General features: G+C 35.3%; 2 protein-coding genes and 2 long non-coding RNA genes across 4 annotated transcripts in view; 1 reads left to right on the top strand and 3 right to left on the bottom strand.

Moving 5' to 3' along the window:
* Positions 1-15830, bottom strand: part of LOC307004386 (uncharacterized protein) — a 51471-nt gene that overhangs the window by 1866 nt on the left and 33775 nt on the right. The gene's annotated exons all lie outside the window — the stretch shown is intronic.
* Positions 2816-4194, bottom strand: LOC307004348. Its single transcript, XR_013799010.1, has 3 exons — positions 3977-4194; positions 3611-3767; positions 2816-3503 (listed from the first exon to the last, which is right to left on the bottom strand). It is a non-coding gene; the product is annotated as an uncharacterized lncRNA (long non-coding RNA).
* LOC307004546 (uncharacterized protein) lies at positions 4375-13009 on the bottom strand. The gene is made up of 14 exons (XM_079623864.1): positions 12912-13009; positions 12655-12726; positions 12468-12502; positions 8216-8423; positions 7983-8097; positions 7636-7739; positions 7501-7554; positions 7197-7250; positions 6483-7100; positions 6182-6232; positions 6041-6085; positions 5689-5891; positions 4828-4987; positions 4375-4630 (listed from the first exon to the last, which is right to left on the bottom strand). The coding sequence occupies exons 4-14, from the start codon at positions 8415-8417 to the stop codon at positions 4503-4505; spliced, it is 1734 nt and encodes a 577-aa protein (XP_079479990.1). The 5' UTR covers positions 8418-8423; positions 12468-12502; positions 12655-12726; positions 12912-13009; the 3' UTR covers positions 4375-4502.
* On the top strand, positions 14293-15742 carry LOC307003910. Its single transcript, XR_013798875.1, has 4 exons — positions 14293-14518; positions 14870-14987; positions 15168-15250; positions 15495-15742. It is a non-coding gene; the product is annotated as an uncharacterized lncRNA (long non-coding RNA).

Consider the following 15830-nt stretch of genomic DNA (forward strand, 5'->3'; position numbering starts at 1 on the left):
CACCTTGGAAATTAGGTTTTGATGTGGCAGTAAAAACTTTATAATCTATCCAAAACGAAATGTCTTTCATATTTCGTCTGTAACATCGTCTTTTATAATATAGCCTATATTAGGGCATAAATGTTAATTTGCAGTTTAAAATGTTGCTTATACAAAGACATTTTATTTCAACGTATTCAGTCGATTTTTACTCATCTCAGTAGGCAATATAGATAGTTTCATTCACACACACAGACGCGCGAGCTGTAGGCTAGTAGCTAAACAACAACATGCACATGTGCCGTTCATTCATTCAAACACAGAAACGCGCGAGCTGTAGGCTAGTAAACAACAACATGCACATGTGCCGTTCATTCATTCAAACACAGAAACGCGCGAACTGGAGTAAACAACAGCATGTGCCGTTCATTCATTCAAACACAGAAACGCGCGAACTGGAGTAAACAACATAATGTGCCGTTCATTCATTCAAACACAGAAACGCGCGAGCTGTAGGCTAGTAAACAACAACATGCACATGTGCTGTTCATTCATTCAAACACAGAAACGCGCGAACTGGAGTAAACAACAGCATGTGCCGTTCATTCATTCAAACACAGAAACGCGTGAACTGGAGTAAACAACATCATGTGCCGTTCATTCATTCAAACACAGAAACGCGCGAGCTGTAGGCTAGTAAACAACAACATGCACATGTGCCGTTCATTCATTCAAACACAGAAACGCGCGAGCTGGAGTTACAACAGCATGTGCCGTTCATTAATTCAAACACAGAAACGCGATTCAAATTTAAACAGTCTTTTGCGGTTTACAGACACCATTTCATATCGCGATTAGAACAAAGCACTTACTGATGATCTGCAGCTGGATCCGTTGTTAGGCTACTCCAGCACGTTTGAGGTAAAATTTCCAGAATTATCACGATATTATTATTCCTCACAGCGAGTGTGTTGTCCAGCTGTTGTGGGCGTTGACTGGTTTGCATGTGTTGCTTCAGATAATCTGCGTTTGAATAGCGCGCGCGCTGTCGATGGGCGTCCCAGATAGCAAACTGACATCGAATCAACATGGAAACGACGTTTCTCGTGACATCGAAACAACGTTGATCTCCGACGTTGATCCGGCATCACTTTGCTCATCGAATTAACGTTGAATCAACGTCAAACATGCCATTCAAAACTAACGGAAAATCAACGCAATTGGTTTGCTTTTCTAACGTTGAAACGATGTTGTTTTCAAGTTGTTGAAATGACGTTATAGAATCAACATAAAATCGATCTAGTTGGTTTGCTTACCTAACGTTAAAAGAATGTTGATTTCAATAGTGTAAATTACGTTATAGCTATAGCTACAATTAACACATTTTCTACTTGTTAAAAAAAAAATCTATCACTTATTTAATAAATTAGTCTGTAGGCCTATAGGTAATAATTTATTAAACACACATCACATTCTGTTAACATTCCTTTATTATTTATACAAAAGATACATTTACAAAATACATTTTTTTTAATCTTCTGTATACAAACCCTATAAGAGTAATAGAAAAAAAAACATTTACACTCAAAATACACGGACATTCCACATTCTTCAGGCAGCCTCAACCAAATGCAATTCAACAATATACGTTATATGACAAATAAACTTAACTCAAAGAAAATTTCACTTAAATGTTAATAGTTTGCATCCCTTAATATTCAGTTGTCTATCTCCCTTTGATATAATTACATACAGTATTAATTACATGAAGTATTATTATAGCAAAACCGTTGACAGTGGAATTTGTAGATAGGCCTATATGTGTTAAATAACATTACGGTGTCCAGCAATCGATTTAAATATAGTAGCCTGCATTGGGTTTAATTTGTCGTTTAATGATCTAATATGTGTTGTTAGTGCCGAGAAATTTCACGTGAATAAATACTTAGATCCAACTATTGTACGTGTGTGGCGTACTTCAATGGTCCAGTGGTATAACATTTGCCAGAGTTTACAAATCTGCATTTCTATGTACAACTAGGCTACTTATCACCATGCATGGTCTTCTAAAAAAATATTTATAATATATATATTTTTTTAGAAAATGACCGATCGTTCTCGACTGGGATGTAGAGACTTTTTAAGCTGCATTGAGACTGACATTTGAACGTTCTTTGAACATTTGAATGGTTGTTAGCCTTAAGTCCATTATATGGTGAGAAATCCTGGAATGTTTCCTCAAAAACCTTGAAAGAAAGACACGGATATCTTGGATGACATGGGGGTGAGTAAATGGTCAGGAATTTTGGATTTGAAAGTGTACTAAACCTTTAATATTAGGGTCTGTTTCGCAAAATCATCGTAAATCAGCATAGATCTACGAGTGCTCTGGAGTAATCATAAATCATGTTTTTTTTGGGGTTTTTTACCTTTATTTAACCAGATAATCTCATTGAGATTTAAAACCTCTTTTGCAAGAGATACCTGACCATGTAGTGCTTTATATACACTTGTCTTGATTGCTAATCCACATCTGATGACGATTATTAGGTTAACCGTTCACGTTCATGGATACGATTATATTTCAGCACTTCGCAAAATGGACAGCGACTTTAAGTAGCACGTAGCGTTAATGACTTCACTTTTAAAAAAAACTTTTAAAACGTAATTGACCTTTTCAACGTAATTGCGTATTACGTGACGTCACGAACACGCATCACCGAACAGAGCAAGGCGAGCATTTGTGCTTAAAACTTAAACTTTTTTATTTATTTTTTAAATGAGCTCACAGTTTTGCTAGATAATTCATCGTCTGGTGTCGTTTAAAGCCCGTTGAAGCGGCACTGACACTGTCATTTGGACCTTGAACCGTTTGGACCCCAGTGACGTCCATTATATGGAGAAATGTTTTCATCAAAAAACTTAATTTATTTTCGACTGAAGAAAGAAAGACATGGACATCTTGGATGACATCGGGGTGAGTACATTATCAGCAAAAGTTTTTTTTTAAAGTGAACTAATCCTTTGTGCATTTTTGGGATTTCCGTAACCTTGCATGCCAGATCAGTCAGGCTCAGAAGATTTTGAGAAATGCGATTCGAGTAGGATTAAACCACAAACGGATTTGTAAAAATCGTATTTAATGTGATTTAAACATTAATAATTGTTTTGCAGTTCACACTTGCTAAACCTTTTCGCATTTCAATCGGACATGCAAAAAAAAAAATTGGATTTGGACTGACAGAAAAGCCTTAGTTCTCTATTCTTTATTCTTTGTTTGTATTCCAAGCAATCTATATATGCTACATTTGTCCAAAAAGGTGTAACTTGTGTTGTGGAAGACAAAAAGAGAAAAAAGTTTACAATTCCATAAAAAAACAGGTGCTCAGTTTTGCTATTATAATACCTTAACATGATAGTAATCAGCCATCTGCAAAAGCAGAGAGATTGGTGTGGTGTACAGTTAGGCTACATCTGTAGTTACAGGTCAGCATCTGATGTCTTGATGTGGAGATCACATTCAGCTGGAGAAAAAAAAAAAAAATAGATATAAGTGTCATTGGTTCATTCATTCAGCCCGCGCTCATTTAAGAACGACCAATCAGCGTGTATTTTGTTTTGAATAGCCTACCTCAAGTTCGATTTCCTATGCTTCCTATGATGCGCTTTCTACGCTCCTTCAGTTGTCTTTCCACCATCTCGTCTATTCCTCCAACCTGCACGGCTGAAATCCAAATCCACTGTTCAAGTGAGTGATGATCTTTCGAGATCTAATCAACCTATAAATCCTGCAAAGTACAAAGACAGTTTTTCCTCACAAAGAAAAAACGGTCAGTTAAAAACGGTTGAAAAGTTTTTTTTTCACAAAGTAACAGTTAGCTAGCTATTGTTTTTGTCGTTATTTATATTTGCTGCAATGCATGTATAATAGGTAGTGGGTTAAAATGAGATTTCTGTAAAATTCAGCATTAATAAGTAAATAAGTATAGATACATACCTGCATAAATACCTTTAAGTGGAACGAATAGTGGCTGTATGGTGTTAGTCTCATTGCTGGCAAATACCTCAAAATAGACCTAGATAAATAAAATGAATAATAAAATAATATATTGTTGACCACAATATCCTGTTAGCATAATAGTTCAAACAATTATTATAACTACAAGCAATGCAACATTATATTTGTAGCCTACCTCATTTAGTTGATTATTTACCCTTTAGACCTTTTCTCACTGAAACAGCCTGGGTTAAATTCAGTTTTTTTTAAAACCTTAAATATTTCAGTAAAAAGCCAAGAGTGTTATTACATATAATATTTTTAATATAATTTCAATAAACATATGTATTTACTTATAATTAATTTACCAACTCAAAGTATGCACAATTTATCAGTATTGTAACAATTGAGAAACATCAGATTAGTTATTACAGATATTAGATACATAAATTATCTAAACTATAACAATACTACATACTATATAATAATAACTGTAATTAATTTAGATTGACAAAAAAATGAACAATTAAATAACAGATGATCGTCTGCCACTGCCACCATCTCTGTCTGGAGCGTAACGCAACCATTTTTTGACTGCCTCAGAAAAGTCTGCCTTGGATGCCTCTTTACCTTGTGCTGTACTTCTCAATGCACCTGAAACATTATGGAATTTTTTTTTAACTTGCATGCAGAGTAGGGCTTTGACTTTTGCCTTTTCTTTTTGGTGATCAAAGATGAGTTTTAAGAGATAAAATTATTGACTGCAGGGGACTTTCCTAAATGATTTGGCAAAACTGTTAAACAAAGATAGTGTGAAAAGCTCTTTTAGTATTAGTTAGTCTATTACTTACGGAACATTATCTTCGAGAGATTTGAGGTCTCGAAGCTCATCTTTTGTCCACGTCCTGCCCAGTTAAAGGATGAAGCCAGTTTGTTTGTCAAAATGTGGCTCAACATTTTCCTTACTGTGTCTTCCAGTTTATGACCACCCAGAAGTGACAGCTGGTAAATCTAATAAAAAAAAGAGATCAGTGTTCACATTAATTCCCAACTAAATGCACACACAAAAAACAAAAACAAAATTCTATTAACCTATAATCTTAAATAGACTTTATCTGAGAGATACATGTTACATGGACATTTTTTTACCATTCTCTGTGAATCTCTCATCAAAGTATTTCCATCCACAGACTGGACTCGTGTGTGTGTGTGTGTGTGTGTGTGTGTGTGTGTGTGTGTGTGTGTGTGTGTGTGTGTGTGTGTGTGTGTGTGTATGTGTGTGTGTGGTTGCAAACATAAATGATTGCTTCCGGTGTCAAATGCTGGTTTGAGTATTTATGTTTCTGGGGATTTCCTGGGATTTTTATAGACAAGTGTCTTTACAATTTACTCAGATTGGTGCCAACAAATTAAAACATCCAGTGAAGTTCTATAAGTGAGAGATCAACAGAGAATGACTCGTTCAAACTGACAAAGTCTACAGTAACCATATCAGTTTAAATGTTTCTACAGCATTATTTTCAGCATTATGTTTGGTACATAGTACAGTCATCTCTAATGGTTTCTGTTTTTATGAAAACTAAATAGGGCAATCGTCTGGAAACAAATATTTTTCAATAATCTTTGTTTTCTTTTTTAAAGACCTGGACATTAAATCAAATTCCATATTTTCCCAAACAGCCTGTTAAGTGTAATTGCATTACAAGATATACCAATCTGTTTTTTTCTGTCTCTTCCAACCTCTCCAAAGCATCAAAATCTTCAAGAGACTGTAAAGGTAAACCCAAGCTGCATCCTATTTCTGGTTGAGGAAGAGGGACTCCCTGTAATTTTTGGATCATTGCCCTCTGCTCTTTCAGCTCTGCCTTAATTTTCAGGAGAACTTTTAACACATTCCTCTTGAAAGGAGACAACTCTACAAATAAAGTAAGTAAATACATATATTAATACTTTATTTGTATTAAGAGAGAGAAACTCTACTAGTTCATTAATAACCACCATCAGCAGAACAGGTTTAGGCCTACTGTTTAAATTGGAATGGAATTTTTGTTTTTGATTTATTACCGTTGGTATGTTCATTCTGTGTTTGTTGTGCTCTATTTGGATTTTCTGAAGAAAACAACACAACAGTTTTTTTTCATACACTTAAAACTCACCTGTAGTAAAACAATTAGTCTTAAAGAGGTTAGCAGTTTGAAGAATCACCTGAAAAGATGTCTGAGACAGTCGGACTGGAGTTGTGGTTTATGTATCTCTCTTTAAAAAAAAGTGACATTAACAGTAAATACCAGCAGGAAAAGTTAGGATGGATGTCAACATTATAATGAATAAGTACTTTTAGCCTGTAAGTCCCACCTAAAAGAATAATGTCTTCCAAAATTAAGAAAGGACATAAAATCAACATAAAGGTACAGTCTAGATGTTTTTCCCCTTAGGAAACTTCATGGTCAAATATAAAGTTTCAAATAACTGGTTTCAAAATAGAAAAAATAGCTTTGATCATTACCATTGACCAGTTCAGTCAGTGTGCCCCGGTGTGCTCTGTAGTGTGATCCCTGGTGTGCTCCGTGGTTTGCGTCTTGGTGTGTGCCATAGTGTGTGTCCAGGTGTCCTCCGTTGTTTGTGTTTTGGTGTGATCCCTGGTGTCCGCCGTAGTGTGTGTCCAGGTGTCCTCCGTTGTTTGTGTTTTGGTGTGATGATGATCCCTGGTGTCCGCCGTAGTATGTGTCCAGGTGTCCTCCGTTGTTTGTGTTTTGGTGTGATGATGATCCCTGGTGTCCGCCGTAGTGTGTGTCCAGGTGTCCTCCGTTGTTTGTGTTTTGGTGTGATGATGATCCCTGGTGTCCGCCGTAGTATGTGTCCAGGTGTCCTCCGTTGTTTGTGTTTTGGTGTGATGATGATCCCTGGTGTCCGCCGTAGTATGTGTCCAGGTGTCCTCCGTTGTTTGTGTTTTGGTGTGATGATGATCCCTGGTGTCCGCCGTAGTGTGTGTCCAGGTGTCCTCCGTTGTTTGTGTTTTGGTGTGATCCCTGGCGTCCGCCGTAGTGTGTGTCCAGGTGTGCTTCGTTGTTTGCGTTTTGGTGTGATCCCTGGTGTCCGCCGTAGTGTACTCTGTGTGGATTTTCTGAGAAAAATGTGCAGTTTATTTATAGACATAAAATGCATGCGTTAAACTGACAAGACAACCTATGTTTATAGACTACATTTCAGAAATATATACCAGCTGAAGTGATGTCTGATGTAGTCGGACTAGAGATGGGGTTCATGTGTCTTTCTGAAATAAATATGAGCAAAAGACACTAAATGTTATGATACACAGGGCAATGAGTAACTTTTCAGCAATGTTTCAGAGTAATATTGCTGTCAACGGGCAACCAGGTGAGACACAGGGCCCACAACCGATCTAGAAATTTCTAAAAGGATACAGGATTTGTGGATCTGGAAGTGCAATTATAACAGCTGTGATACAATGTACAGTAAAAGAGGCAAAATATTTTTTTAAAGAATAACATTGAAACACATACCAAGTGAATTGAGGCTTGAGACAACTGGACTGGTCTCAAAGTTCATGTGACTTTCTGAAATAATTATGATCAAGTTAAATTAACAGCAAAACATAACTTAACTTCAAAAACAGTTTAATTAGACTTCCATAATACCTGGTATATCAATTAAGGGGGCAGCTGCGAGCCGTGATTTTTTTGGTGCATTATCATCCTGGTCAGAATCATTCTCTATGAAGTTTAGGAAGCGTGGATTAGGCCTGTAAAGTGAAACATTAAATTACTTCTCAATAAGACAACACTGTAACGCTTTAGGTTACAGCCCGGAAAGTACTGCGTAATTAAAGCGATTTTACAGTGTAACTTTCGTAATTATAGTGGACCTATAAATTACGCTATAAATTTGTCGTAATTACGCAGTACTTTCCGGGCTGTAATCTAAAGCGTTACCGACAACACCTATACAAATATTTGATATTTATTATCATTAAACCTTAAATTACCTTTTCTTCCTTTTTAGTCTTTCATTATGGCTCTCTTCGTCAGAAGTTATTTCCGACGTATGGATATCACAGTCCACATACTTTTTAAGCATCTTCTGTGCTTTTTCTAGTGTTTCTAATATATATATATATAAATAATATATAAGATTGAGTAAAGCATGTATAGTTATCAGTGCATTGAGGTAATAAAAATAATATAAATAAATACTATAAAAAAAGAAAAACATTCTTACCACACTTTTTGAGCAATCGAACAGGCTCAAATAGTTTCCATCCATCTTTTACAGGCTCTTTTCTCTTTACTGCCACCTTTAATTTTGCTTGATTGTATTTTGGCCAGTAGCACTTTTGTTCAAATAGCCAATTGTCTGGGACAACATCTGTGCTTTTGTCAGGAAATTCTATCACTGCATAACACTGGTTCACTTTATCCATTATTGTCTGGGAAAGATGAGAAATTTGAGAAATGTTGACCCCAGCTGTGATTAGTTCTGGGTTGCTGCGTGTTCAGCTCCCTTACCCATACCAATCACAGTGAAGTAAGAGTCAGGCATGAATTAATTAATTTGTATGTAATGCAATGTATTTATTTGTATGCAGTGAAAATAACAGAAAGAGTGGGTGTAGTAAATTAAGTATTCACAATGTCACTTCAAAAAACTTTCAAAGGGTTAGTTTACCCGAAAATGAAAATTCTGTCATAATTTACTCACTTTCATCTTAGAAACACATATTTAGATATTTTTTAATGAAATCTGAGAGATTTTGGTCACTCCAATGACAGTACAGATAACCAAAACTTTCTAGATCCAAAAATGTCATCGTAATATTAAAAACGAATCAATATGAATCAAATTAATTAATGAATTAATTTTAAGTTTTAAGTCTTCTGAAAATACACAATTACTATATATGATGGACAGATTTAATTTAGCCATAATAGACATTGATTAAAACACATGTACAGTGCATTGCATACACGCAAGTGCTTGTATTTGTGCGTAACCCACCAATGAGGATTGTTCTGTGTTTGAAGTTACTTTTACAAACACACATTGAATTGAGAGGTGTAATCTATGTTATGACATTTTTGGATCTAGAAAGATTTGGTTATCTGGACTGTGAGTGGAGTTACCCAAATCTCTCAGATTTCATTAAAAAAATATATTAATATGTGTTATATTAGTGAACAAAAGTCGTATGGGTTTGGAGCAACATGAGAGTGAGTAAATGATGATAGAATTTTCATTTTCAGGTTAACAAACCCTATAGGATATGGTCCTATATATTTTGAACAATTTATTTCCACTTTTTCAATATTTTATGTTTATTTAAATTTAAAATAATTTCCAAAAGCCCGACACTATCTGTGCTCAGTCTGCTGAACAAACACTATCTGCAATGGAGAAGGGGTATTGCAAAAAACCTATTCTCATTTTCAGGAAGAAGTACGTACTTGTGTTTTACACTGGACAAAGGTACTATTTCAGTCTTTTCTTGCAAGACAGAGACTCTATAACATCCAAGTGCAGAGGAGTCGCATGGATAAGTGTAAAATGATTCTGTTTTTTGGAACCTCTGACACACTATATGAACGCTTTCATTCTGTTTGATTATGTCCTTAACTATGGCTATGTCTGTGTCGATTTTGATACAATTGTCTCCTTGTTTGGGTGACAAAACACAATCTGAGAAATGCACCTTTTTTAGCTCTTTTGAACTTGATGACAGATGTAGATCTCTATTAGATTGATGAGATTCTTTTGGAAGCATTTCTGAAAGTCTTTTGACAACCTGCTGTAAAGGACAATCTGGTTTTCTAATCAAACGTTTCAATTCACCCAGGTAATTCTCATATGGAAATGCCGCTATATTATCAAGAGGGCCGAATGCTTTATACTCGTCTGCAAGATGGATAACCTGGTGGACATTGAAAACTACTTCGTCTGTGCCATACAATCTGATGTAATGTGTTACAAATGACAACAGAGCCTTTTTAGCAAATTCAATCATTGAATCAGAGAGGCCGGGACTAAGCAGCAGAAACATGCCAACAGAAAAGAGAAGAAAGTTGTCATAAATTGCGGATTCAACACATCCTTTTAAAACAACGGGACCAGTGTATATCATGAACTGGCGGAACTCTGTGGCCTTCCATCTATCCACATCTGTCAAAGAACGAGGTTTCCTGGCAAACTCTTGAGGCATAAAAGAACGGAGAGCAACAAGTCTGTCAGAAATCTCTGCTATACGCTGTGATGACAACCTTGTTCTAAGCTTTTTCCCTTTCATCCACATTTGAATTAATCTCCTCATCACTCCAAGACAGCATGTGTGCATGTAGTCTAATGGGAATTGGGTTACCATTTTTACTAGTTCGTGTAAAGGGCTTAAACTATTTTTCAAATGGTGTTCTTCATTTGTCATCATTTCATAATCCATGTCAGTACGCAGTGGAGCATCCGTTTCAGGATATGTCATTTTATTAGACCATACTCCAGTCTGGGAACATTTGTCACAACCAAAATAGCCATTGTGAGACTTGACATTTTTGATGAAAGCTCGTGCAGGGGCGTCGCAAATAAAGGAGGAGACAACAACTTTAAAATGAGTACCATTCTTTACAATACCTTCTTGCAAAACCACTTTTAATTCTGCAATAAAATCTTTCAAATACTCCCAGAGTGAGCTCGGTTTACTATTGCCACAGAACAAACCAATTACAAATGGAGATCGTGTTTGATCACAGTCAACTGTTGCAAGAATTGGCCAAAATTGTGTTCTGGAGCTTTTAAACAGGGGAATGCCATCAATATTAAACTGCAAAGCAAGAGTTTTTAAATTTTCAGAAATATTGGAGATCCTACCTAATATGTTTTGCAAGCCATTTACCAGTCCAAAATGGTAATATTCACCATTGCAAATCTTTACTACTGGTACCTTTGTCTGTGTACCAAGAAGAGTCCTTGCATCCTTGGGCAAACCAGGAAATTCTGATCTTAGGATTGCCAATAGTGCTGTTAGAGCTACTAGAGGGATGAAAAAAGATGCTGCCCATGTTTGCAGTTTACTTTGCAACTGATTAAGTGAATTGTTGCTACTGCTATCAGATTCATTTGATTGGATACTACCAGGATCAGAGAGATTGTCAGAATCACAGAAGAAATCAGCCTCTGTGTTTTTTTCCAGATCACATGAGTTCTCATGTGGGGACAAAGGAGAGGAAACTATAGTACAAGAAGATGTGCGATCTCTACTTTCAGAGTCTTGACATTTGTGACCATGAACAGATTCCTCAGTGTTTTCAGTTTGTGTTTTGTATTCATCTAAAATCTCTCTTTCTATCTCTTGTACAGTAGCCAAAGTCTTTCTCCTTTTAGTCCAATAAGACATTGTGGTATGTGTGTTATTGTTAGTATTATATTTATGTTGTAAAGTGTGAATTGTTGTTTATAATTATTTGTTTATCTGCTCCTGAAAAACAAAAATAAGAGAAAGATAAAAATAATTTTTAGTACAATGTCAAACCTTTTTCCTTTGTTTGTCTTTTTTAGAGAAAAAACATGCACTGTACCTGATATATATCCAAAAGATTAGGTTAAACAAGCTGTCAATCATCTTTTATAAACATTTTTTATATTTAATATATTTTATTAATCTCAACTTTTTACAACTGGAGAACAAGTACATTCTAAGAAACTTGCTTGGTTTTATTCATTTATAATAATTATAATTACAAACTTTTAGCCGTTCTAAAGAGATGAAGTCCATAGTACTCATTTGTCCATTAGATGGAGCAAAAGTATACGAAATCACTTATAAAAAAATTTTTTTTATCGGTCTCCATTATTTTTAATGACAAACAGAAGCCTGAATTAATTTTTAATGTAGGGTGCTGACAATACAGTTTAATAAAACAAGTTTACGGATAAAGTTGTGTGACGATTATAATTAAATTTAACTTTGTTATATCCCAATATTGAAGACATTGGTCAAGTTTCCAGACGTTTAGACATAAAATGAAGGGACAAGTGTATTTCCCACAATATACATTATTGTATTTGTATAAAGATACTTATTTAGTATGTATGAAGAATACAACAAACCTTTTATTTGCAAAAGCGCAAGCAAAATAAGCACATTAAATAATATAAATAAACACAAGCTCGGAAGTGCCTGCAAACTGGGTACTCTGACTTGACCCTTAGCAGGGACTGCCTTTTTTGTGCACTAGGACTTGCGACTTGATAGTAAGGACTTTTGTTTTGACTTTAACATGCATTACTTGCTCCCATCTCTGTCGATTTTGTTCCTCATAACCGGTATTATATCGTGGCAAGCCTATTGCAAATATTTGAAGTGTAAAAATCAGTAAATAAGATAAAATGACCATCAATATGATTTATTGTTAAATGACTTTAAACCTAAATATTGATTGAATGAAAAAAAAAAATGAATATGTATATAAAATTGTATAATACTTACTCTTTCGCCAATATGAGCCCAAAACAAGAAGCGGTCTGTAAAAAGAAAAATATAATAATATAATTAAAAAAAACAAGTTATTTAAATCCTTAAGACAAATTATTATTGCTGCATGATGTATCTGTTTGATGATCTTAATACAAATACTAAGAAAGTGTCTGACACTCAGTCAAAAAAAAATACTCACAAGAAAAAAAGCCAAAGATGCTTAGTGGCAAAAGAGTCGTTGGGTTGACAGTCGTTGAGAGTTGGGGTGCTGCTGATGAAACATAAACAAAGTGGAGAAAAAAAACAAAAACAAAAACACATTAGTAGTCAGGCACTGCATACAGCATTCAACTGTATGAATTGACATGGGTTGTTTATTCATTAATGATCATTGTGAACATTTTTAATTAGAAATGATAATAGATTGTATCTGGTAGGCATTCAAAAAATACTTACAAAATACAAAGTCGCTCTTTGTAGGGCTCTTAAAAGAGCCTTTGGGGTGTAGATAGCTGCTGTTGACACACAAGGAAAGGGGAGAGAAAGTAGAAACATGTCTGAATATGAGATAATGAGGTAGTGAATTAAAATCCATTCAATTTCGGCAATGATGTTTGACTAATCAGGATGACTGCTAGATTTATCACTTACAATAATCAGACGGCAATACTGAAAAAAAGAGAAGAGAATAATAAATATTATTAACACTGTTAACAATAGTGATTGAAATAAAAATTCTTTATTTATATATTTTTTATTTTTTTATTTGAAAAACAAAAAGGGACAATACATATTAATGAACATTTTCACAAATGTAAATATGTTAGATTATAGCCATTAGGCTAATTTCCATCTGCAGACCCCCTGGCAATATATATTATTTATTATTAATAAAATATAATAATTATTATTGTTAATTATAAAACAATATTTCGAGGGCATGGAGCCAGAGGGGCGTAAGTGATCCATGCACGTCTCTCGCTCTCACAGGCTTGGCTGCGAGCGCTTGAGCGCTGGGCGTACACCACTGTGCGCTCACGCGCTCGCAGCCAAGCCACAATGCGCTTTCCATACAAAGTATGAAAATCCAAACAAAGTATTATTAATAATTGTATAATTTATTCATTTTAAAGTAACGATAACTTCACAGATGACTGATGAAACGAAAAAGTGCATTTCAATTCAATATGAGCGGATTTTCTCTATCCCAAATGACGTCACACAGACGTAACGGCATTTAACGGTATTTAATTATAGGGACTAAGTGGACGGTGGGGAAAAACACCGAAAACCATTGTTTATGTGAAAAGTAGTGGTACATTTACTGGAAAACACAGTTAATCAATTTTGAGACAATTAAAAATGTTCATTAGGTGAAAGTGGCAGTTATTTATCTTATTTATCTACCCGGGGCCTATAGCCTATGCTATAATTAGATTTTATTATTTACTTTCTTCAAAGTTTTAAGTGTCATTTACCTTTGTAGGGGGTTCGTATGTTTTAAAAGTAATGTACCTAAATCGGTTAAGTAAAAAGTACTTTACCTCAGAAATGCTGGTAGAATATGGATGTCCAGATGTCCAGACCAGGTTCTGCGCGTGGTGGTCACAACCCCTGCTTATATACTGGCAGGTTCCGCGGGCTTGGCACGCGCACAAATGTATATTATTTTATTTTATTTTTTAAATGTATAGCCTACATTTAAAAAATTTACATTTAATGATACCTTGCGTTACCTTGGGATTTACCACCATAATTTACTAAATATAAGTTATAAACTTTAGAATATAAATATGTTAACTAAATTGGCTAGATTTACAAAATAATTAACAATTAAAATGAATCGGTTGTGCAGTCAGTGTTGGGTACCTGGAAGGGATGGGAAACATAATACATATACAACAACCCATAGGTGGCGATATATGCGAGTTACCATTAAGCATCCATGCAAGCGAAGAACCAGCTAGTCCACAGACGCGAGTTTATTCAACGCGTGGCAGCCTTTATGGTGGCAGCATTCATGGTGGCAGCATTCGGCTTTGATGTACAAATGGTTGAGAGAGGTAAGTAGTATGATATGGAATAATATGTGGAAATGTATGGTTTTATCATAGTATGATAATTTGTGGGATTGTGAGGGTTTTCCCCAGAGCTGACTAACGCACATTTGTTTTGTTAAATGATTGTTAAAGGAGCTTTATAATTTTGCAAATGCAGTGTTGAAATCTATCTTAAGAATTGAAAGTAAATCAAACATGTAAGAGAAGTGCAAGGTGCATCCATATATGTTAATTAGGTGTGAATTAAACTATTTTCCTTAGAAAAATAACCTACAGGAATCCTGCAGGTTTTCTTTTTTAAGGATATTTTTTATTTATTTATACATTAACAATATGTGCGGGAAATTTCTACAGGTTTTAGAATGAACCCTTCAGTACAACAGAAACATGCAGGGACATCCAGCACACTTGTGCACACCTCTATTTTCCCTCATATCAGCATCACCAGAGACTTTACTGGAAAGGTGTCGAGGTCTGTATGTTTTTTTTTTAATGTTTTTTTTTAACATAAATATTTTGACCTTATTTTTTTGACAGTGTTTTTTCTGCCAGTTTCTGTGTCCTGTCTGTATATCTTGTTTTCTCTCGAAAACAGCCTAGATTGTATTAGATGCTGATATTTTTATGTTGATATGCCTTCTGTTTGTCGTAGGTATTAACGACAGAGAAGACGGGAGGAATCAAGGGCTCCTGATGAGAGATCTATTGTCATGCCTGATCTGGAATCAGCTACAAGTATGCCAAACTTCTAATTTTGATTAATTCATAAACTGACACTCTTAGTTTGTTACACAATGTGTTTACCTTTCCTTAGTAAAGTGTGTGTGCGTCTCTCTCTCTCTCTCTCTCTCTCTCTCTTTCTCTTTCTTTCTTTCTTTCTTTCTTTCTTTCTTTCTTTCTTTCCTTCTTTCTTTCTTTCTTTCTTTCTTTCTTTCTTTCTTTCCTTCTTTCTTTCTTTCTTTCTTTCTTTCTTTCTTAGATGAGCTTTCCCCTGAGAGTGTACTCGAAAGAAAATATAGAGGGCTGAGTGAGAACTACTCCTCACTGAAAAGAGAGCGGGAGGCTGTACAAGAGGAAACCGTCAGCTGAAAGAGAAACTGAAGAAGTCCAAATTCCAGATGTGTGACTTCTTTGGGGGCATCATGTGCAGTACAGTATCCACCTAGGCTAATACTTATGTCTTCACATCTACATTTCCAACTTTTGGTCTGTCTAATCCGTCGCCCAACCGCCCTAATGAAGAAACCGCCCCTGTAGGCATGTATAGTGTAGGGATCTGGCAAGATCTCACCATTTTTTTTATATAATCGACACG

The sequence above is a fragment of the Phoxinus phoxinus genome (genome assembly GCF_949152265.1).
Source record: "Phoxinus phoxinus genome assembly, chromosome: 9".
In the NCBI taxonomy this organism is placed as follows: domain Eukaryota; kingdom Metazoa; phylum Chordata; class Actinopteri; order Cypriniformes; family Leuciscidae; genus Phoxinus; species Phoxinus phoxinus.